Source organism: Urocampus carinirostris, chromosome 12 (genome assembly GCF_059441175.1).
Source record: "Urocampus carinirostris isolate Australia breed hairy pipefish chromosome 12, RoL_Ucar_1.0, whole genome shotgun sequence".
Lineage (NCBI taxonomy): Eukaryota > Metazoa > Chordata > Actinopteri > Syngnathiformes > Syngnathidae > Urocampus > Urocampus carinirostris.
The window spans coordinates 5537115-5562609 of NC_142360.1; the positions used below are offsets into that span (position 1 = coordinate 5537115).

The following is a 25495-nucleotide window of genomic DNA, read 5'->3' on the forward strand; positions in this document are numbered from 1 at the left end:
TCGCTTCCTCTCGGCTCTCTTCTCACTCTAAAGTCTTTAGGCCCGGTTCCAAAAGGATTTCTCACTGTGCAGCTAATGTGTTTTAGGCTGCGGGCCAGACTCGCTCTTCTGCCCCTCTTGTTAGAAAATATAGTTTTTATCCTGACATCTAGTGGCTCGTACTTATTTCCTCAACCTCTTTTCATATACGATAGTCATAACTCAGGGCTACCTGTCTATCACTCAGGATTTCTCTTGTGCGAATAATTAATACAGGGTCCCTTATTTAAGGATTCATTTTCGAGAGTTCTTCACGCTTGAGGCACCCACAGGTCCCAGAGCTTGTAGGACCCATTGTAGCACTGTCAGCACAGGCAGGACGCGCTGCTTGCCTAAACGGCTAATAAAAACCGATGATGCTGGTCGGGCCTCCAGGAACGATGATAATCGTTTCGGACCCTGGTGAACTAAAGTTCATGATTGTTAGACATATGTCGGCAACGTGCGTTTCAAGAGTTGCATGTAGCTATTTTGTGCTGCAGAGTGGCCTGTTGCCGCTTTTCCAAGGAAAAGGAAAAATATTTTTCTTTTAAGATGTTTGGATGAAGCAAACAAGGCTGGAAAAATGTTAAATAAATATTGCATTTTAACTCCGGGTGTTACCGCAAAACTATATGACATGATGCATTAATTGTAAGGATTATATAAAGCTTTTGATTTTTTGCGGCTCCAGACCAATCTTTTTTTTTTGTTTTGTTATTTTGGTCCAATACGGCTCTTTGAGTAAATTGCGTTGCCAACGGAATCATGTTTCCTGCATGAAAAAGGGATGTGTAACCTGCGAGAAAAAAGCCAGGGTGCTGGCTGAAGCAACATGTGGAATTACTGTAAAATTCGGACTATAAGCCGCGACTTTTTGATCAATCTTTCAACCCTGCGGCTTATGCAATGATGCGGCTAATTTATATATATATATATATATATATATATATATATATATATATATTTTTTTTTTTTAGTGGCTGCCAGGGACGCCCGAGCAGTAAAGGCATATGTGAGAAGCGTAGAATATATGTGTCGAGGAAGACGCAAGTCTTATGTAACAGGGGTTGTACACCTTTTTGATGGCCAGATTCAAGCAATTACTTAAGACTTTCAAAGCCAATTTTCCGATTCCTCAGTACCATTAAAAGAAAAAAAATCTGTGTTTTGCATAGCCACAAATTTATATGAAGTTTATTAAAAAAATCGTTAATACATTTTCTTTACTTTAACTGTTTTGCACACCTGCCATTGGAAATATTCTTTTTTCTTTTATATATTTCTAAATACTTGTTTATACTGTTCATATTCTAGCTGTTATTCATCATTCACTGTCTTACTGCTGTAACTAAAGACATTTCCCCATTGTGGGACTAATAAAGGATTATCGTATCTTATCTCTTGTCTTATTTGTCTCAGACAAATCTCCTTCTAGGTTTTGGGCAAAGATGCGGAAATATGTACTTTAATCCTTCTCATTACAATTTACCACTAGGAAACGTTATCCTAATTTTGCATGGCCACTAATAAATGTCCATGATTAATACATAATCTTTGAACAAATATTCATTTCATAGTCCCATGTTTAGGTGTAGAATGCACCCATCCTCTGTCGCGCGACACGTATTAGGCGATGTGGCTTCATAGGACAATGTCACAAAAACTGATGCCAGATGCAGTTAATCACAAGAGAAGAAATGCAGCGGAATAACAAAGCCAACAGAGAGCAGTGTCGGCATCATTTTCTAACCGACTTATTGAGAATCATGGGAACAATTTTAAGTGTTTAGAAAGACCATACAAACACTGTTATGAAAATAATTTTATCGTCCAGAAATGACCACATTGTTTGAATCACAATGTATATTTGTTTTTTTTTTTCCTGACAACCAACGTTCCCTTTAATTTTCCACTGTTCTGAGCGTTCACACAAAGCCGGTGAGCAACGCTTGAAATAACAGTGAGCAACCATAATCCCAAGAGTGGCAAGATAATTATCAAACATGTCCAAAACTTGACATCAAGTTACATTTTGCCGAGTTTCCGGCAATACAAAGTTATTTTTCTCTTTTGAATGAATTGACTCATGTACTATTGCAAAGGTTGTACGGCCTACAAACGTCGTTTGTTCTTACAATTCTTTCACATGATATCCATTTATTTTTATTTCCTGATATATTTTGTCGCATAATATTAACATTTTGGGGGGGCTTATTTCGTCGGTTGTAAGATACAGAACTGTACTTAATCACATTTTTTAGTGGAAGTACAATGTTGGCAACAAGATTCACTTGATATACTGTAATTGGAAATTATTTGAATGCAACACAAACTTTTTCCTTTTTTCCATGTTTTTTTCAACTTTTTTAAAAATTCCTTTAAAAAAAATCTCATTGTGTTAATTTTTTCCGAGCTGTTACTTTTTTCTTTTTGTTCTCTATTTACTTTTTTCCTACATTTCTTTCTTTTCTGGCTTTTTTGAATTTTTTCCTTCTTTTTTTCTCTTCCTTTTGTTTCTTCTTCTTCAGCTTTTCACTACTTTTTCATTTTGGTATTTTTTTTTCTTTTTTGTTCTTTTACCCCATTCCTTTAAGTCATTTTGTGCATAATTTTACATATTTGGTCATGTTGGGATTAAAGAAGCAAAAACAACCTGAAGAGCCGTTTATGACCCGAAAGAGCCGGTTCCTTTTAGTGAGCCGAGCCGAAGAAGCCGGTTCTCGACAAACTCTACTGACTTTACTTTTCAACTTCGTTCTCCTTCGAATAGACTTCAAATACCGCATTTAGGACACAACTTCAGGGGAACCCGTGTATTTTTACCTTCATGCACTGTAACTTTGACTTAAGTCGCTTCTTAATTAGTAATTTTGAGCCATCATTTTTGTGCGCTGGCTAGATTTTCTTGTGCGCTGAGAATGTGCGAGAAGTGCGCAATTGCGCACGCGCGCAGCTTAGAGGGAACACTTCTGACAACAATACAATTTGTAAAGGTGACAAACCAAGGGAGTGAAAAAGGGAAATTTCCGGAGCCAATGTGAGAAGCGTCCTTTTTTTGTGAGACTAAGACTGTGAATAACAACTTGAATGTTTTCTTTTAATTCAAGCCCGACAGTTTTTTCCACCCACTGGACGGCTGTGATTTAAGAGATTCATGTCAGCACCAAGGATATTCAAGTTGAGATTGCTCAATATTTACTAAATCAGAGTGTTCCTCTTAGCCAATAAAGGTACAAAACAAGGTCACATTTTTGCCAATTTGTATAACTAACCCTATATTTATTCTGTATGCACGATAATTATCCGTCCGACATAAAACAAATACCCTATAATTAGTCACTTGACACTATCCATCGGCAATTGTCCATTTATTATGATGATTTAAGCTACTAATAAATGCAGCTAAAATAATGACCCTCGATAAGAATGAGTGATATATTTTTTTAGAGACATTCAAGATTTTAATATGTTAAAATTTGGATTATGTATCATGGAATTTTGGGTATGCTAGACCGAGATAAGAGGCTGACCTTGCCATCGTTGCAAGTGTAGACTGTCCTTGGAGACGGTGAGTAGCTGGAACTGGTGTTGGCTTCTTCTCTGAATGTTTCCTGCGTCTCAAGCATGGGTTCCACCGCCTCAGCCTTGATTGTCTGAGTGCCATTGTCGTGCATCGGCTCTAGATAAGGAAAATGGCGAGGTTAAATAAGAAGGCTGTCAAGTAGTAACAGAATATGTTGTGTTTGCTTTTATTTTGCAGTATTAGACAGGAGTCCAAATGTTTGTCTGGCTGAGCCTAGACCTGTCAGTGCCTGGGGGTTATTTTAACCCAGTGGTTAAGCTGGCTTGGTGGCCAGCCATGTTAAGCTCCAAAATAGGTGATGTGTTTTGATATCGGGCAGTACTTTACGTCCATTGTACAAGGGAACCTCTCTATATGTTTAACTGCATTCTTAACCAGTTCAGGCATGGGCAAACCACATGCAGACCTTTAGGCTTTTTAATCCATCTCACCGAACGAAAATAAAAGTACTACTAATCATTTTTCTAATTTGCTGTAATGCCTGTTTCCCCAATAAATTGCACTGACATAACATTTACACTTTTGCTTTACAGAAAACTACAAGTACGTTTTCACACATTGAATCCAATTATGCAGCTGGAAAAGATAGTTTACCAGCAAATTCTCATTTTTACGACGATTCAATATGGCATTCAAGCCCTTTGGTCAAAACTAGTGGACCAAATTAGATGAAAATGGGTGCACTGACACAATTTGAGAGTTGACAGAACTATTAAAATGATAATCAACAGCTACCACACACAAATCTTCAAAAAGAATAGTCTTTATTGTCATTGATCACAACATAGAGTGTACCTGTAGTTTAAAATGAGATTAGACGTGGCACTCCAGGATAAACATGTAATAAAAAAAATGATGAATAAAAAATAAGATAAAATAAAAATAGTATTAGAGGTAATATTTAAGTGCCTGGTCCCCATTGGTGACATTGAACAAGCTCAAAAATATGTTAGGCTTATTTATTGGTGAAAGTGGTCACGCGTCAAAGACAACCTGGTACCCTGCTTTGTGCACCACCCCATGTCAATATATTCTTTATAAATTGTACTGCGCTCAAGATCAACATTTAGATGACATAAATGCTATGCCTAATTTTATATATATTTATATTGTATACTTTTTATTTATCAAGAAAGAAAAGTGCACATGTTTTGCTACAAAATCAAATGTCTTGTAAAAAAAAAACAACTTTTGAGCTTGCCATGTTTTTCAATGCATTTCATTAAACTTGGTGGCGCTTAAAAAGAACCCTGTATTAGACTGTATTGGCAGATAATTTGAATAAACATAATACATTTCATTTCATTTATCTTCTTTTATCCCTCTCCTGGTCAGTCTAGAAAATTTAAGAAGCCAATATACCTTGGAGTCAAAAACCTTACTCAACCCTGGCCCAGCTAGCAAACTAGCTTCTTGGTCCTGGCCTACAGATTAAGTTACACTGAAGAGACATCTGACAAAAAGACAATGTATTAGCTCTACTACAGGGGCCCCTAACCCTTTCTGTGCTACGAAACGGTCTCTTGTCTCACAATATTGTCGCGGCCCAGCCCAAGGATAATACAAGAACAGTAATAACAATATCAAGCCTAAATCCACTGTGTAATCACTAGACCTCCACTAGGAATGTAGATGACATAGAAAAAGGCATGTTTTATCTCATTAAAACACTTTTTTAGTCTAGTCATGTTTATTTGGATAGCCCTTAATCACAAAGTCTCAAAGGGCAGACTATGACAGATGGCATACTATTAAACGTATGAGCTGACAGGTAAGCAATATGGACATCTCAACACGTGTTTTCACACAAGCCTCAAATACTAACTATGGAATTATATAAAATTCTGAACACAATATCATCCTGAAAGATGAAAACGCAGGAAAGCACCAGGAGGGGAAAATACTCATTGGTGTATCTAATGATGATTCGGACTTTGAAGGACATTAAACACATTCATTGTAAATTTTATTTTGGTGTTGTGTTCATAGTTGTCCTTAAATGATTTTAATTATGGCCCCACATATTCAACAATGTGGTGTCGTGAGTAAAAATAGTGTGATGATGAAAAATGTAATATAAATCGACTAGTTAAAATTTGTCTCTCTCACCGCCGCGATCTAGGTTCGATTCCTCTCATCTCATCTCTCATCTCATCAGCCGTACCGCTTATCCTCATTAGGGTCGCGGGGGGGCTGGAGCCCATCCCAGCCATCTCCGGGCAGTGGGCAGGGGACACCCTGAACTGGTTGCCAGCCAATATTGTGCAAATGTTGTCAGCGATATTTCTCGACTGATCAATTTTTGCTCAAATACGGTAATATACTAACGACCCAACATTTGTTTCATTTTTTGGATTAAAAAAAAAGTGCGTTATACACGAATAATTAGAGCATTAGCAAAATATAGGGCAATTTTTCTTTCTTTCTGTGGAGCCCGGTACAGATCTGCGGCCCGGTGGTTGCAGACCACTGCTCTACTGGACTTAACTTAATTTATTTGCTGGAATATAATATCATTGTTCAAATAACAGTAAAGTTGAATTGTGTATATAGATTCAATTCTATGCAAGTTGTCATTACGAATAAACATTTTTTTTTTATATATCCAAAATCAGGTCTTACCGCTGCCAAGTCTCATGAGAAGCACATCCTGCAGCCGCCGGTTGAAGTCCCTGAGCTCTTTGACTTCATTCAGCAGGCTTCCGTATTCCTTGAGTTTCTTGGTCTGCTGTACCAGCTGCCGACGCGTTCTATCCAGCTCCTGCTGCAAGCGGCTTGTTTCCTCCTCCTGCTGCCGGTAACTGACCACCAGCTCGTCATAAAGAATGCGAGGGACCACAGCCGTGGCTACATCCGGGTCAGTCTCCAAATGTTGCTGCTGATGAGGATGATGTTGATGATTCTGTTGCTGCTGTTCCGCTTCCATATCTTCATCTTCGTCATCGGCATCTTCTCCCTCCTCAGCTAGTCGGTCCTCGTCTAGATCGTCTTCGCCTTCCATGCAGGAGTTGGCAGCGTTTCTTTCTAGTCGAGCCACGACTGCTGCCAGACTTTTGGAGGAGTTTGAAATGGGGCGGTGTTGGTCTTTAGAAAAGGCCTATAGATGAAAATTGAGATTAGCACAGTCATTATATAATCAATTCAGTAGACCCTAGGGATACCGCATTCTCATCTTATGGCATTTTCACCTTCTGGTGTAGAAATAAATTTGTTCTCATTCCTTCTTTACGCCATTATCCCCACCAACAACCAATTATTTTGCATGCCCAAAAACTGCATTATGGGTGCGCATAGCAAGTAGTCTCTCGGACATCTGTCTGCTATTGGTCTAGATAATACAAAATGCTCGTATGCTATTAGTTTGCTTTACGAAAATTCTGATATGCTATAGGCTGAACTCTCTCCCACAAAGCCTTTCTCTTCTTCATTCAGTATTTATTTGCAAGTTGAAGTTTTAAAATCAGTTTTAATTTTAATCTTCAGAATCCTCCCCCTCTACATCCACCTGTTAGTGCCCTCGACCAGCTCAAGACACTTCACACCAAAGGTATATGTAATTTCCTTTTTCGGATAAATATGAGTCTTTTTATGCTAGTTAATGCCATACATGTATATTACACCTAACTTGTTCTCATTACAATATGATATATGATATCGTATTCATAATAGTCCAATACACTATTTTGTTATTGAAATGTTTTTATCTGGGGTACAGGAAGTTCGGAAAGCAATCATAGATTTCTATACCCCGCTATATGGCAATTTCACTTTGTGATACTCCCCTTAGAACAGATTAAAGTCTTATCTCGGGGGTCTCATGTATTCTCAAAGTATAGTTTGTAACACAGAAGAGCAACCTAAGTTAATTCCATCTTATACATAAATGTACCTCCAGCCGACCATGCAATTCTACAAACAATAAAACCTTAGAGGGGTACCCATCAAAAAATTCCAAAACATTTAACCAACAGATGCTCATAACACCCTTGACAGCAGGTAGATATATACATATATTAAAAAAGCACTCAGTGTGCGTATGTTTTTTGATGACTGTGGGAATCTCACAAAGAACTAAAGAGGAGTCATAGAGTTTCTGATGAGCGGCTCAGAGGATTTGTCAGAAAAAGGGCATCTGTCCAGAGTGCTGGAATTTGCGTTAATCCACCATATGGTAAAAATAGTGCGAGGGAATTTGGGTGGGAGCCGAGTGCATATACATCAAAGAGATACAAATAAGGCACGAGAAACCCTCAACACACAATTTACTTGCACTCAATTCAAATTCATTAAATATACATTGTGTAATATTTGACAACTAGATAGCCCTGTACTTTCCAATACGAACGAAAACCAGTGCTAGACCAACATGGCTAAGACTACTAGGTATGGATTCTGCTATGTAAAAGAAATACAAATTAATATTTATAAAAATTAACATTTGTATGATAGTTCATGTCTATTATTCAAATTAATGTTTTTTTTAACAGAATCAAGGGTTTTTGTACCACTAGGGGGCACTAAATATTACACACTGTCCCTTAAAGGAACTAGGAAAAAAGCTCTAATGTTATCTACTTTTACGAGATGGCCAACTGCGGCTTCCCCATGTTTGCTTTGAACTCTGCTCCACTAATAATACACCAAGGGCTTTACAAAGGATTTGTATTCATTTAACATTATTTAAGTGTTCAGGGCCCAGCGATTCAGTTTTATACAGACCACTAGCAGAGCATATACCCAAGTGGAATGGGAGCTAGTGTAAATGATTTAGGATCAGAGTTATATGTTAGTGATCTCTTTCTTTTGACCCTGCAACACTTGAGTGTTTTCTTAATGCCTTATCGTTTTTTAACAAATATTGATGTAAATATTTACCTCAAAAAAGACAATATAGTAGACCGCCAGGTTCCGGCTTAAGCAGATTATGATATAATCACGTTAAAATGTGGACTATGATTTGGACCCTCGTTAAGGCTTTCCCCCCCACAATACGAAATCAATTTGCATGCCCAAAACGAACAAAATTCTAACTTTGCGAGTTACGAACCGCATACATTGATTGGCCGAGATCATACTTAGGCTGGCGTGCTATTGTTTTGTGTCACTGCATCATGAACATCCTAAAATGTGTTTGGCTAAACTCCCTCCCTGGGGTTCCTACAGCTGAGGTAAGAAAGATTTTAAAAAACTCTTAAAGACTTGTTAATGCCTTTTGAAATCAAATTTAAGATCAAGTTGACAAAAAAAAAAAAACAACAACCCACAATTAAAAGCTGACGGTGTCTCAGTTGTCACTGGGCGTCCGAGTGGGGGCATGGTGAAAACAAGAACACAACTGGGATATACCTGCCGTCTGTTGGCAACTCGATCCTGAATCTATGTGTTTCGCGCTTTGCATTTGCAATTATTTTTTTTTCCCTAAATTGTCCAGCCCTAGTTCAAACAAATATAAATCTTATTAATATATTATTTAAAAGACTTTCGGAAACTAGATTCCAGACATTTTAATGCCAATTTAGGCCTTATTTGTACAATACTTTAAATTTAAGGATCCGCATGAACCCTGTTTATAATTCCATATCACCTAGCGATCCTCACTACGGAATGGATTAATGCTATAGAACAGGGTCTACTGTATACAGTAAGGATTGACCTATATGGGTTTTCATGGCCGATATCGATTATCATTATTAAGAGGAGGTTGATATCCAAAATTTGGGGCCGATAATAATTTGCTGTAAAAGCTTGAAAATTGGCGTAAGAAATTGTCAAATATTAAAAAAGAAAACACGAAGAATATTTGTCATAAATTCAAATAAAAAAATAAAATAGCACTCTGAAACCTTAAAGAGTAAAACATGAGAATTTCAATACATCGAACATGACTAATAAGTGTGGTTTTCCTCTGTAGTCTCCCATTGCCACACAACACAATATGTTTGAAGTGTGTCTTATTTTGCGAACCGTAGATACAGCAGTCAGATTTTAAATTAATATGTTTGTTTACAAGGGGAAATACAATAAAACCAGGGTCTCATTCACGATGGTGTTTGGTTACAGCTATCGGTGAACAACTACGTACAACAAGCGTGCTTTACGAAATGGCTACTCATATAGTATAGTACTATAGCAAGCGTTTAGCTACATTAAGTCCCCTCCAGTGTTGCTGACTTTTGCAGGGATGTCTTAATAAATTCTTATATAAACAATCACTTTTTTGTGTCAATCACGTTAATCAATATTTTTTAATAAACACATTGTACAGGATATGATCGCGACACTCGTTCAATGAGAAGGGCACAATATCGGTGCCGATAATTGGCCCACCTGCTAATTGGTCGAACTCTAGTTATAGGAATTATTTGTGGAGATACGTGTGGCATCAACCGATGACATACCTTTTTATGCCTGAGAGGCATCCTTTCCTCTCCAAAGCTGTTCTCAATAGAATTTCCTGAATTCCTGATGGACATCTTTGGAATTTTCATCTTCTTTTGCATTATAAAGTCTTCAGAATACCTCTACAGTATCTATATTAAAGAAGGAGACACAAAGTCGTCATGTTACATTCATTTATGTCATCTTAGAGTATAATTTTGCTAACATTGTACTAGTAGAAGATGTTACGACAAAAACTTTTTTTAAAAACTAAATCTGGTCCACATAGGATTGGCCAAACACAACCCCACTTTAAACATCTATTTTTGTTCTAAATTATGTCGAAATCAGACTACACCATATTAATTCCTAAAATCCATCATCCTAAATACATCTGGTGCTAAGTAGGGAGGTGACATACTACAATAGCTTCAATTTTATATCATATAATTTCTGTAATATCTGTACAAACTACACATTAAGTGGCGTGAATATGGAAAATCAAAGTCCGGCACACCTTAAACCCTGTGGAATAATTACTGTAAGAATTGTCCAGATATAAAACATAGCACAGTAGACACTCGCGAAAAGAGAATAAAAGTGTCTTTCTTATGTTACGGCAAAACTGAGTTAACAGGTCATATGTGTTTAAAAATCCGAACAAAACCAAATGCGCTGCCATGTTTCTGTGCAAAGAAACTGGTTAAAAACATGTTAAAAAGACATTAAAACAATGCCCACCATTCCATCAATTCGGTTAAAATGTCAAAGTTGAATACATGTATTTTAAAGACATTGAAAATACTTTTGTGGGGCTATATTTGGACACGTTCAACACAATAAGAACATTACAGTCCCAGTCCACCATAGAGGTAAGATTTATGGCCCGAGCCCGAACCCGAACCCGAACCCGAGGCAATTTCGGGCCGGGTCGGGCCCTGAAATGTCAGTCATACGGTCGGGTCGGGTCGGGTTCGGTCCTGCTTTTTTTTTTTTTTTTTTTTTTTTTTTTTTTTTTTTTTTTTTAATTAATTAATAATGTGTTAAATGTTCATTAAAAATATATACTTAAACTATGTATGGATACTAGACCAAGGAATACTTGTTATAAAATAAATAATTTGGATAAAACGGAGAAGGAGCTGTAATCGCTATTTTTCCGACTCCTATGGAAATTCCTCCCCCCCTCCGATTTTAAATGAAAAAAACAACAATTTGTTTACACCGCGGGATCCAATGCAACCAGGGTTTCATTCACAATAAAAAAGACATTACGTACGGATATTATAGTAAATCAAATGAATATTATTTGTGTACAATTAGTTGTGGTTGCGGAAATCATAGCGTACAGTGACGTTGGTGACTTTTCCATCCGCGTTAAAAAAATGCATTTTGTAAAATACGATCGCGCTTTATTGTTTAAATAAACGCGATCTCCCAATGATTATAATTAGCTCGCTTTATTTTGTTTTAAAGCGTATTATATAGAATACGATCGCTTTTGTCGGAAGCGTACATTGACGTTGGTGAGATTTTCATCCGCGTTAAAAAACGCAATCTGTAGAATACGATCGCGCTTTATTGTTTAAATAAACGCGTTATATAGACTAGGATCTCCCAATGATTATAATTAGCTCGCTTTATTGTTTTAATAAGCGTTTTATATAGAATACGATCAGGGGGGGGGGGGGGGGGGGGGGATTTGCATAGGAGTCGGCACAACACGTCAACATCCCCTCTCAATGAAAGTGCTGCGCTAAAATCTTAAAGGCGTACTACTACTGCTGCTGTGGATTATGGCCCAATGATCAAGTCGTCAAAATGACGGACGCCTTTAAATGTTTTCGCTACCTCAAAAAAAAAACCGTCAATGACAGATTGCAGTGCAGACACAGAAATATAAAAGATGTAAATGTTTATACAGTTTTATTTAACTTAGGCCTAGATGTTGTAACAAAAGGCAGAGTTTAATTTGTTATCATAAATCACCCCTCCTTATAAATAAAATATGTAATTTCGGGCCCCCTCGGGCCGGGCCAGCAAATCCAGTTAATTAGTCGGGCCGGGTCCGGGTCGGGTTTAATACCCCCCGGGCCTGCGTCGGGTTCGGGTGCTTTTTTTGGGCCCGATCTTACCTCTAGTCCACCATGAACTGAATAAAGAGACGGCAAAGTTTTTTTCCATTTGGTCACAAAGTCAAAGTTGTATATTACAAGACATTAAAAATATATAATTTTGTAATTAACACATACACAATAAAGACTATTTTTTGGAAAAAAAATTATCTGAGTTGGATGGGCTGAACCAGCAGTTACCAGGTAGCCTCCTATGAACACCAGAGTACTTTGCGGACCAGTTCTGATAATAACTCACCAATAGAAGGTTATAGTGATCCTAAAGGATATTTAATTTCTGACTGGCATGAAATATTGATATGATCAGTGTAATTAAATACATGATCAGTCTTCCCCAAATCTTTTTGGAATTAGTTTATCATTTACATATGTAAATTTTGATTCTACAACATCTATAATTCTTATAATCTAGTAATAATAGGGGGAGCATGGCCGCGCAGTGGTTAGCACGTGTGCGGCACAGTTCTGAGGTCATGAGATCAAACCTCCTGTGTGGAGTTTGCATATTCTCCCCGTGCTTGCGTAGGTTTCTTCCGGGCACTCCAGTTTCCTCCCACATTCCAAAAACACGCATGTCAGGTTAATTGGCCGGTCCAAATTGTCCCTAGGTGTGAATGAGCGAGTGAATTGTCTGTCCCTGTGTGCCCTGCCACTGGCTGGCAACCAGTTGAGGGTGTCCCCTGCCCACTGCCCAAAGATAGTTGGGATGGGCTCCAGCAACCCCGCGATCCTGCTGAGGATACACGGTGCGAATAATGGATGGATGGGTGCATAGTCATAATAATCTATCATGTTATTTAGATATGCATATCAGAACGGTAGCATATTGAGCTAACCAGTAACCCAAAAAGTAAGTCTCAACTTCAAAAATGTTGGTAACTCCTTGACTTAACACAATTATATACACTTCTATTTTTAGACCAAATGGGTTTAAAACAGACGTAAAAGACGTCCAGTCCCTGGAGGAGGGTCACGTCTGGGGGTCTGTCTGGAAAAACTCCGCAGCGGCGCGTCTGGTTTGTGACACGTTTTTGCAATCATCAAAACACCTCGGTACTCTCCTTAAATACCATAATTCGTCGTTTTGAGATTTTTGGGTGCGACGTTTAGCTTCTTTTCGTGTCGAATATTCTGACAGCTCTACGTGTGCAGACGGCTAACTGTAGCATGCTAACAACGAGCTAACGAGATCGCTTGTAAACAAACGACCTCGCTGGCTAAGCTTACAAACTACAAGTTGAATTGGATATCGAACATTAAGCGAGGTATAAACAAGAAATACACACGCTCGCGTAAGGGTTTTTTTTATCGTACCTTTCTCTTTTATTTAGCACGTTATATGGAGGCTATGTCGGCTCAGCTGATGACAAGTCAGGCGAAATAACTCGACACTATCTGTGTTCGGACACACGTCAATCTGGTTTCGATGAGCAAATAAAGAGGTAATACACATGCATTCACGTACCTGCAAGGGTTATGATGTGAGCTTTGAAAGACTGGCCTGGTGCTGCCATTCTCGTCAATCCTGCGGAGCGCATTCACCTTCCGATCATTGAAAAGTGCTCTGTGCTCCGTGCTGAAATTTGGGGATGCTGGAAACGTCCGACGCGCAACAAAAACCGTCTTCAAAGAAGAAAAAATACCCTGCTATGTTTTTCATCCCATGCGCACTTTTAATGCTGTTGGCTTGCTTTTAAGCCTTCCAAAAGTAAATCACCAAACACCTTCCCCTGTGTCTTTTCTGCGCTCGATTCCTTATGTCTGGTCCACATCAGTAAAGACAGCACATTAAACCGAATCGCTTTAATTTTCGTAACAACTTTGTGTCTTTTTATATGTTCTTCAACTGTGCAATACCTAAAAGGTGTATTCATATTATTGGTACATACATGCTGTATGAAAATCCCTAGCTTTTTTGTCAAAATGTTTTTCTATTATATTTGTTATGATTCCTATTTGTCGGTCTCGAACTCAGTTTGCTCTGTGGTCGATGGAGCTAGGATCTCGATGAATCGGCGTTTCCACCAGAAAACCTCTAAAAAGATGTTTCCACAATTTCCAATTACATTAAAAAAAACTTAAAATTAGATATTGAATTAAAAACGCCACTAGTTAATATGAGTCAATCAATCAATCCATCCAACGTTCAACCTATGTTTCAACTTTAAGAGAATCAATTCATTAAAAACTTGTCATCCTTATTTCCTACTTCAGGAGCGAGCAGAGAGAGTGGGAAAGGTGAGATGGCACAACATTCATTTGGACAGGTAACTTAAAATTAGTTTTACCTGGTTATATCAGTATCAGAAATTATTTTCCCCCCATTTTATTAACACTCCACTTATTGAAACATAAATATTTTGTGTGTTTGTTGTACATGATTCAATTGTTTGTTTGTTTGTACATGATTCAGATTGAATCGTTTCTTGTACATGATTCAATTGTTTGTTTGTTTGTACATGATTCAAATTGAATCGTTTCTCCGGCGCCGTCACGAATGGCAGCCACTCCAGCAGCTCCCGTGTTATTTTCGATTGTTCTCAGTTATTTTCGATTGTTCTCAGCTTAGGGATGCTGCTGGAAAAGTGAATTTCCCTTCGGGGATGAATAAAGTATCTATCTATCTATCTATCTATCTATCTATCTATCTATCTATCTATCTATCTATCTATCTATCTATCTATCTATCTATCTATCTATCTATCTATCTATCTATCTATCTATCTATCTATCTATCTATCTATCTATCTATCTATCTATCTATCTATCTATCTATCTATCTATCTATCTATCTATCTATCTATCTATCTATCTATCTATCTATCTATCTATCTATCTATCTATCTATCTATCTATCTATCTATCTATCTATCTATCTATCTATCTATCTATCTATCTATCTATCTATCTATCTATCTATCTATCTATCTATCTATCTATCTATCTATCTATCTATCTATCTATCTATCTATCTATCTATCTATCTATCTATCTATCTATCTATCTATCTATCTATCTATCTATCTATCTATCTATCTATCTATCTATCTATCTATCTATCTATCTATCTATCTATCTATCTATCTATCTATCTATCTATCTATCTATCTATCTATCTATCTATCTATCTATCTATCTATCTATCTATCTATCTATCTATCTATCTATCTATCTATCTATCTATCTATCTATCTATCTATCTATCTATCTATCTATCTATCTATCTATCTATCTATCTATCTATCTATCTATCTATCTATCTATCTATCTATCTATCTATCTATCTATCTATCTATCTATCTATCTATCTATCTATCTATCTATCTATCTATCTATCTATCTATCTATCTATCTATCTATCTATCTATCTATCTATCTATCTATCTATCTATCTATCTATCTATCTATCTATCACTAATAGATAAACCCAACCTTTGCGTGGGTGACACATACATGAAAGGGATAGTGTTCATGATTTGACCACTAGATGTCATTGTATTGTGTGTGTTGCTACAGAAAACGAGTGCTACAAACCATAAGCAAGAACACAAACTACAAAGTCTCAAAGTGACCAAAAAGCACCAATATGCATTTCATTTTTTGTCCAGCCTTTCACAAAGAAAGAAAAAAACAGGAAGAGAGTAATAGATAAAAAAAGAAAGAAAAAAACTGGAAAAATAAGTAAAAAAGAAAAAAGGGAAGCAAAGAAGAAAAAAAAGTTTTGATTTTTTTTTGTGGGTACACTTAACAGCAAGATGACAGACATTTAGCTAATGTTATGTAAAACAGATGCTAATTTTACAACACACGAGTCTTTTAAAACATACACATATTTATCACAGTTAATGTTTTTTCCGTATTTTTAAATCAATTTATTTTTTAATGAATGTTTTATGTTTATATGAGGGTTTCAATGAAACACAGTTCCTTTAAACTTTCATAATAATGCGGAGGGCTCAAACCCATCTTGCGGGCCACAACTGGCCCCTGGGCCGCTAGTTTGAGACCCCTTATTTAGAGGCTTCTGAGGGTCACATGACTTTTGAAGCAGCAGCTATATTGGATTACAAGTGAAAATGGAAGAAGTATCAAGTAGTTTTCGATGTCCTTGTATTAAATTGAAGGTAAAACGCCAGGATTCGATGATAACTTGTCGTTTTTAATTACCATCTACCTTTTCTCGTATCTAGTCTTGAAAACCCTGTCTAAACTTATAAATAGGGCTGGGTAAGGTTAGTTTAACTTGATTACTTTCAATTACTTTTGGATTACTCCAATACCAAATATGCTAATAAAAGACAAAAGAAACTAAATATGAATAAAATTACTAAATTTTGTGCAGGCTTGGGGAGTAACGGAATGATGTTGGAAAGCTGTTTGGATTTATTTTCATTTTGTTGCTGTCTGTTAGTTTTTCCGGAGATCAAAGAGATCAAAGCCAGGAGAGAAAGCTTACCACGTGTGGTGAGTCATAATTGTATTCATATTTAGTTTCTTTTGTCTTATTAGCATATTTTGTATTGGAGTAATCCAAAAGTAATTGAAAGTAATCAAGTTAAAGTAACCCGACCCAACCCTGCTTATAAAGTACACGGAAACATTTGGATTAGCCTCTTAAAAAGTCATGTGACCCTCAAAAACTTCTTTAAAAGATGTATTTTCGTTGTGTGTGTTTTATGCACATATTCAATTAAAACAATACAAATGAAAATACAGTGAAGAAAATAAGTATTTGAACACCCTGTTATTTTGTTATTTTTCCTAATTAGAAATCATGGAGGGATCTGAAATTTCCATCATAAGTGCATGTCCACTGTGAGAGGGATAAACTAAGAATAAAAATCCAGTAATCACAAGGCATGATTTTTAACAATTTATTTGTGTGATATAGCTGCAAATAAGTATTTGAACACCTGAGAAAATGAATGTTAATATTTGGTACAGTAGCCTTTGTTTACTATTACAGAGGTCAAAAGTTTCCTGTAGTCTTTCACCAGGTTTGCACAGAGGGATCTTGGCCCACTCCTCCACACAGATCTTCTCTGTATCAGTCAGGTTTCAGGGTTGTTGCTGAGAAACACGGAGTTTGTGCTCCCTCCAAATATTTTCGATTGGGTTCAGGTCTGGAGACTGGCCGGGCCCTGTTAGAACCTTGATATAATCCTTACGGAGCCAATCCTTGGTTTTCCTGGCTGTGTGCTTCGGGTCATTGTGTGTTGGAAGACCCAGCCACGACCCATCTTCAATGCTCTGACTGAGGGAAGGAGGTTGTCTCCAAAATCTCACAATACACAGCCCCAGTCATCCTCTCTTTAATACAGTGCACTCGTCCTGTCCTATGTGCAGAAAAACACCCCCAAAGCATGATGATACCACCCCCATGCTTCAGAGTAAGGATGGGGTTCTTCGGATTGTACTCTTCATTCTTCTTCCTCCAAACAGGCTTAGTGGAATTATGACCAAAAAGTTCTATTTTGGTCTCATCTGACCATAAAATGTTCTCCCATGACTCCTCTTTATCATCCAGATGGTCATATGCAAACTTAAGACGGGCCTTGACATGTGCTGGTTTAAGCAGGGCAACCTTTCGTGCCATGCACGATTTCAAACCATGACATCTTAGTGTATTACCTACAGTAAACTTGTAAACTTGGTTCCAGCTCTTTTCAGGTCACTGACAAACTCCTGTCGTGTAGTTCCGGGCTGATTCCTTATCTTCATAATAATCTTTGAGACCCCATGAGATGATACCTTGCATGGGGCTCCACTCCGATTGAGATTGACCGTCATGTTTAGCTTCCATTCTCTAATGATTGCTCCAACAGTGGTCCTTTTTTCACCAAGCTGCTTGGCAATTGCTCCATAGCCCTTTGCAGCCTTGTGGAGATGTACAATTTTGTCTCCGGAGTCTTCTGACAGCTCTTTGGTCTTCGCCATGTTACACGTTAAAGTGTTACTAATTCTATGGGGCGGACAGGTGTCTTTATGAAGCTAACCACCTCAAACAGGTGCATCTGATTCAGAATGATACATGAAGTGCGGGTGGACTTTTAATGGCCGGACTAACAGGTCTTTCAGGGTAAGAATTTTAGATGATACACATGTGTTCAAATACTTTTTTGAAGCTGTGTCACACTAATAAATTGTAAAAAAAATCATGCATTGTGATTTCTGGGTTTTTCTTTTTAGTTTATCTCTCTCACAGTGGATATGCACCTACGATGACAATGTCAGACCCCTCCATGACTTCTAAGTGGGACAAACAGGAAACTAGCAGGGTGTTCAAATACTTATTTTCTTCTCATTACATATCAATGTGTGCACGGTAATGAAAAACATCATGCTTATCTTTTCCTACTGCACAACTTTTCCCTCTACACGATTTTAAATATAAATAGACTGAAAGACTCAAAACCTCTGGCCCACAGTCTCGAGGTAGAGTTTATTTATTAATCTGGGTGCAGTTAGTGTTTACTTTTAAGATATTCTGCAATCACATTTCGAAAACGTGCCCTCGGTGAGAACAGTTAATACATTCTTGGGGGCGCATTGGCCCAAAATCTGCCAAAACAACTCACTTTTTGAGACATTCATACATACGTATTGTTTACGTTTACAGTATTTGTATTAGGTCACTCTCGGAATGATAGCTGGCAGGTGATTATTGCTGTGTGCCTCGAAGTGGTGCACCACCATTTGTGTTCAAACGTCAATGCAAGTCATTCACTCAATACTGCAGTTTTGATACAAAAAAAATATAGAACTGTACATTAATCTATGCGGTACTTCAAACTATGTCATACTTCAAACAGGAAGGAGATAACAACAGGAAGTCGTCGAATTAGCCAATACAATGCACAATGCAAGTAGCATATTTCATTTTTTGCTAACCACTATTTTAAAACAATAAATCAATCGAACTAAACAAAATTAAACTTCATAAGAAAGGTACAAACATAGAGCAACTTGGCCAGTGGCTATCGTGTGTTGTCAGCCTATAAGGGTTGCGCCAACATGTGGTCCTAAACATTAATGCTCGTCATTCACTCGTTAATCCTATTTTACTATTTTTTAGTGTAAGAAAAAATAAATGTGACTGTCAGACTGGGTCTACTGCTACTCGTCTCGATCTAGCCTAAGAATAAACAAAGGGCTAAAAAAGAACAAGAATAATTGGATAAATGGATACACGATAAAAGAATAATACTTCTCATTTTACTTAAATCAGCCTATTTTGCGGGGGGTTATTTGTTTAATAAAATCACGGTAAATAGGAAGCAAAAACATATTACTAAGCACCACTAATTTTCATTCAAAATTTTGCCAGCGTTTACATCTATTTTACAACATATTTGTCCAAAAACAGGTGAGCTACATTTAGAGCAGGACGATAGGCTTCAATTGCCATCTCTTGGGGGGATATTTTACACCTTAGGGCAGCCCACCGACAAGCCCAGCAATAAACTTAATAGTAAAACTTTTATCACGCTGATAGTTTGAGATCAAACTGTTATATATTATAAGAGGGAGAATATTTTGAAAACCAACCTTTTTGAAATTGAGATTTCCGCAGTGGCTTTATTACTTTGTCTGTTTTTCAAATTGTCAAAGTACTTCGAAGACAATGTGATGAAATTTATATATTTACACAAGCATGAACCTGACCTCCATTATTAAATCCCCAGTTCATCTTTTTTGTTTGCTTTGTTTTCCTAGTCTTCCCACTTGTAGCTCAATCGAAGAGTAGCACGGCGGCTAACCGACACAAACAGTTTAGTTCCGCCTCGACTGCTTTAATTGAAAACGAATCGAGGCAGAAATTTTTATGGCGCTTCTGCATCTTCGCCCATTATTCGTGAGTTTCAAGGCGTTTCATTTAATCCAAAGTTTCTACGTGCCCTGGGTTGTTATTGTGCTAGCGTGAGACGGATGTCCTCCAAATAAGAAGAAAAGCTAGAGCGACGTTCTCACAAGTTCGTTTTTTTTGCTATTGGTCATTGTTAAGTTGTGTGGTAATCTGGTGGCAGAACTCTGGACATTTTTATGTATCCCAGGCTAGTTCTATTTGATCGGAAGTTCAGAGGCTATTGGCTATTATGAGAAAACAGGCGATAAACAAAGAGATGGAAGTGGGCTCTTGACAAACACAGCAAAGGATTACTGTTCGTCTCAACTTGTGTCCTCGAGGCTTGCCGGACTGTGTCTCAGACGTTTCTTAGGAGTGTCTTTCGAATGGCTTACATCATGTTATATCTGCCGCCTGGGGGGGTTTAATACTATTCTGAAGCACTTTCTCAGATATAAATACATTTCAGGGTCCATTTGAGTATTGTGTATATATATATATATATATATATATATATATATATATATATATATATATATATGTATGTATATATATATATATATATATATATATATGTATGTATATATATATATATGTATGTATATGTATTTATGCATATATACAACCAAGTTGTGCTACTACTTCGATACAAATTTAAAACATACCATATTGAGGGTTGCATAAATCACAGAGAGGTAAAGAGAGGACATGACCAAGTTGTGTTTCACCTTGATAGAAACTCAAAATATATTCGAATAAGGAGCCACGATAAAGTCTTAATACCATTATAGAAAAATATAATCTGACGAGGAACACAAATGGTTAGAATCTTTCTAACAGGTAGTATCAGCTCTCTGTTGGCTCACACAAATTACAGAGAAGTAGAGAGAAGACACAATGAAGTTGTTTTAATACCATTATAAGAAAAATAAAGATGTATTCTGATGAGGAACACAAATGCTTGGAATCTTTCTAACAGGTAGAATCGGCTGTCAGTTGATGGGTGAGGTCTTGACTAGCTCAAACAAATCACTGAGAGTTAGAGGAGACACAACCAAGTCATGCTGTTACCTTTATAGAAACTCAAAATACAGTAGATTTTAATGAGGAACACAAATGCTTAGAATATTTTTTACAGGTAGTATTGACTGTCTGTTGATGACTGAGCTCTTGAGTGGCTCGCACAAATCACAAAGAGGTAAAGAGGGGACATTACCAAGTTGTGTTTTACCTTGACAGAAACTCAAAATATATTCTAATGAGGAACACAAATGCTTAGAATCTTTCTAACAGGTATTATCGGCTCTCTGTTGATAAGTGAGCTCTCGAGTGGCTCGCACACATTACAGAGAGGTAGAAAGGAGCCACGATAAAGTCTTAATACCATTATCGAAAAATATAATCTGACGAGGAACACAAATTCTTGGAATCTTTCTGATAGGAAGTATCGGCTGATTGTTGATGGGTGAGCTCTCCAGTGACCCGCACAAATCATGAATACATAGAACACAACCAAGTTGTGCTTCTTCTTCTATATAAATTAAAAATATACCATATTGAGGGACATAAATGCTTAGCATATTTTAACAAGAATATCGTTATGTCTTGTCAAGTGACTATTGTCTTATTTTCCAATTTGGTTGACAACTGTGACGTCATATTTGGCTGTTATTGGTTTGTTGATCATTGACTTACTACCATTTGTGCATTGCTAGTTAATATTTTATTCAGTCTATAGTAGTAAGATTGTAATCCAGTGTATCTCCTACCAATATTATGAAAGTCATTTCATAATAGTATGACGGGATAACACTAACAAATTTCGACTAGAATAAATAGTGCCGGTAAAGATGAAAAAATAAAAGACAAGATGAAAGCCAGACATTGTGTCCTGGCTATTAACTCCGCAGTGCCAGTCTCATCTATCTTAATTGGTCATCCATTAGCCTGCATTAAAAGAAGACACGGGATAATAGCAGTCATGACGCCCGTGATGGAATTAGACCGAGGCAACAAACGTCATCGGCAACAGAAACGCAGACTTCTCCCCGACAGATGGACTTCAGGATTAAATCAAGCGCCACTCCAGGGGGAAACAAATAGAGGTCACGCAAATTTGGGTGGGAAAAGCGCTCGGGGGTGAATAAATGACACGGCACGGGGACGACCGATAGGGACGTCGCACCTGTGCCGAGCTGGCCAGATGCGGGTACAGGTGCTATTGTGATGACCATTGGAGGTGATGCTGTGAATATGAACATGGGAGCAAATGTCCCTTTAAGTGGGGGATGAAGCGATTAACTTAAAGACTGCTTCCTGCTTTTAAAGCAAAAACATGCTTTATTTAATGAAATGGTAGTCAAGTCAAGTCACATTTATATCTATAGCCCTTAATCACAAAATGTCTCAAACGACTGCACAGGCCACAATTATGCCATCCCCCTGATCTTAAACCAGCATGCGGGCAAGGAAAAACTCAAAAACCTCAACATGAGGAAAATCAGAAAACCTTGAGGAGGAGCCTCACGAGTGGTACAGAAACATTTATGGATAAATTTTATTTATTCTTACATTATTTTCATCTGGTTCATTCTGTATTTTATGGTCCCTGCATCATGTTCTGTCAATGTTTGGGTGAATATCCTGGTCGCTTTCCTTTTATGTTTTGCTCAGTTAGAGGTACAAAAATTAGCTCCTAGATAACTTTGTTCTTTTTTGTTAGATACTGATTAATTAATCAACCTGACATTCATGATTTTGTAATGTGGGGGTAAAACCGAAGTTCCCGGAGGAAACACACGCAAGCACGGGGAGAACATGCAAACCCACACAGGAAGGTGATCTCAGCTGGTAGCTGGAGTTAAACCCATGACCTCAGAACAGCATCCATATCTATCTATCTATCTATCTATCTATCTATCTATCTATCTATCTATCTATCTATCTGTCTGTCTGTCTGTCTGTCCGTCCGTCCGTCCGTCCGTCCGTCCGTCTGTCTGTCTGTCTGTCTATCTAGCTATCTATCTATCTAGCTATCTAGCTATCTATCTATCTAGCTATCTAGCTATCTACAGTGCATCCGGAAAGTATTCACAGCGCTTCACTTTTTCCACATTTTGTTATGTTACAGCCTCATTCCAAATTGTATTAATTTAATCTCTTATCTCAAAATTCTACACAAAATACTCCATTATGACAATGTGAAAACTTTTTTTTTTTTTTTTTTTTAATTTATTAAAAATAGAAAACTAAGAAATCACATTTACATAAGTATTCACAGCCTTTGCTTAATACTTTGTTGATCCACCTTTGGCAGCAAATACAGCCTCAAGTCTTTTTGAACATGATCCCACAAGTTTAGCACACCTATCTTTAGACAGTTTTGCCCATTCTTCTTTGCAATAAGTCTCAAGCTCAATCAGGTTGGATGGGAGACGTTTGTGCACAGCCATTTTCAGATCTCTCCAGAGATGTTCGATCGGATTCAAGTCTGGCCTCTGGCTGGGCCACTCCAGGACATTCACGGAGTGGTTCTGAAGCCAATCTTTTGAGATCTTGGCTGTGTGATTTGGGTCGTTGTCCTGCTGAAAAATTAACCTTCGCCCCAGCCTGAGGTCAAGAGCGCTCTGGAGCAGGTTTTCATCCAGGATATCTCTATATATTGCTGCATTCATTTTTCCATCTATCCTGACTAGTCTGCCAGTTCCTGCTGCTGAAAAACATCCCCACAGCGTGATGCTGCCACCACCATGCTTCACTGTTGGGATGGTATTGGCCTGGTGATGAGCGGTGCCTGGTTTCCTCAAAACATGGCGCCTGGCATTCACACCAAAGATTTCAATCTTTGTCTCATCAGACCAGAGAATTTTGTTTGTCATGGTCTGAAAATCATTCAGGTGCTTTTTGGCAAATTCCAGACGGGCTTCCATGTTCCTTTTACTAAAGAGTGGCTTTCGTCTGGCCACTCTACCATACAGGCCTGATTGGTGGATCGCTGCAGAGATGGTTGTCCTTCTGGAAGGCTCTCCTCTCTCCACAGAGGAACGCTGGAGCTCTGACAAAGTGACCATCGGGTTCTTGGTCACCTCCCTGACTAAGGCCCTTCTTCCCCAATCGCTCAGTTTAGAAGGCCGGCCAGCTCTAGGAAGAGTCCTGGTGGTTCCAAATGTCTTCCATTTACGAATAATGGAGGCCACTGTGCTCATTGGGACCTTCAAAGCAGCAGAAATTTTTCAGTATCCTTCCCCAGATTTGTGCCTCAAGACAATCCTGTCTCGCAGGTCTACAGACAGTTCTTTTGACTTCATGCTTGGTGTTTGTGCTCTGACATGCACACTCAACTGTGGGACCTTATATAGACAGGTGTGTGCCTTTCCAAATCTATCCAATCAACTGAATTTACTGCAGGTGGACTCCAATTAAGCTGTAGAAAGATCTCAAGGATGATCAGTGGAAAAAAGATGCACCTGAGCTCAATTTTGAGCTTCATGGCAAAGGCTGTGAATACTTATGTAAATGTGATTTCTTAGTTTTCTATTTTTAATAAATTCAAAAAAAGTAAAAAAAAAAAAATTTTTCACATTGTCATAATGGAGTATTTTGTTTAGAATTTTGAGATAAGAGATTAAATTAATACAATTTGGAATGAGGCTGTAACATAACAAAATGTGGAAAAAGTGAAGCGCTGTGAATACTTTCTGGATGCACTGTATCCATCCATCCTAAGCGGCTAGCGGCGTTATAAGTCTTCGGTACCATCCGTAATCATGGTAAATGTGAACTCACTACCAAATAAGACCAACGAGTGCTGGTGGAAAACATCGACGCGCACAGGGAGCGCAGTTGCTGTGTTTTGCGGAAACGTGGCTCACGTTTAGCACCCCGGACGCTAACGTGTAGCCACCCGGAGCTACCCGGAGCTATCCGGCTTCAGCGCCGCTATACAGAGACACGAAAGCCTACGGGAATCGGAGAGGAGACGGACTCGCTAACACGAGGTGGTTTATCCCTGGACACAAAGAAAAAGATTTCCATCTGACGCAGGGATGTCAAACTTTTGGACTAGCGAGTGACGTCATCCACTCCGCTACAAGAACCCCTAGGGCATCATGTTAATCTGTTAATAACAACAGGGTAGACTGCTGGAAGTGTGAATTTCCCTACGGGATGGATAAAGTATCTATCTATCTATCCATCTATCCATCCATCCATCCATCCATCCATCCATCCATCCATCCAATCCATCCATGCCATCCATCCATCCATCCTTCCATCCATCCATCCATCCATCCATCCATCTAGCTACCTAGCTATCTCTAGCATTCTATCTAGGTATCTAGCAATCTATCTATCGATTGCAATAGCAGAAAGTTACTGAGATGTGTGGGGGTGATATCTTACGCAATGCTCTTCTTTTGGAGGGATTGTCGTTGGGCGTCGCCCCAAAAATATAGGTAGAGAGGATATGTAGCAAAAAGCATTCGGTAAACGTTCAAAGTTCCAGATGTTCAAAATTGGCCTTTATAGTGTTCT

The 25495-nt window shown here is 38.0% G+C and overlaps 2 protein-coding genes across 4 annotated transcripts in view; both read right to left on the reverse strand.

Moving 5' to 3' along the window:
* bend5 (BEN domain containing 5) overlaps window positions 1–13803 on the reverse strand; it is a 26225-nt gene extending 12422 nt beyond the window's left edge. Inside the window, exons 1-4 of one of the 2 annotated variants that reach the window (XM_088349266.1) lie at window positions 13583–13803; window positions 10003–10134; window positions 6227–6701; window positions 3552–3700 (exon numbers count right to left, since the gene is read on the reverse strand). In XM_088349266.1, the coding sequence (XP_088205392.1) occupies window positions 3552–3700; window positions 6227–6701; window positions 10003–10104 (726 nt within the window). In that variant the 5' untranslated portion in view covers window positions 10105–10134; window positions 13583–13803. Of the gene's footprint in view, window positions 1–3551; window positions 3701–6226; window positions 6702–10002; window positions 10135–13431; window positions 13534–13582 lie in introns of those variants that run through there. The other variant, XM_088349267.1, reaches the window with a different exon arrangement.
* agbl4 (AGBL carboxypeptidase 4) overlaps window positions 1–25495 on the reverse strand; it is a 599711-nt gene that overhangs the window by 172716 nt on the left and 401500 nt on the right. The gene's annotated exons all lie outside the window — the stretch shown is intronic.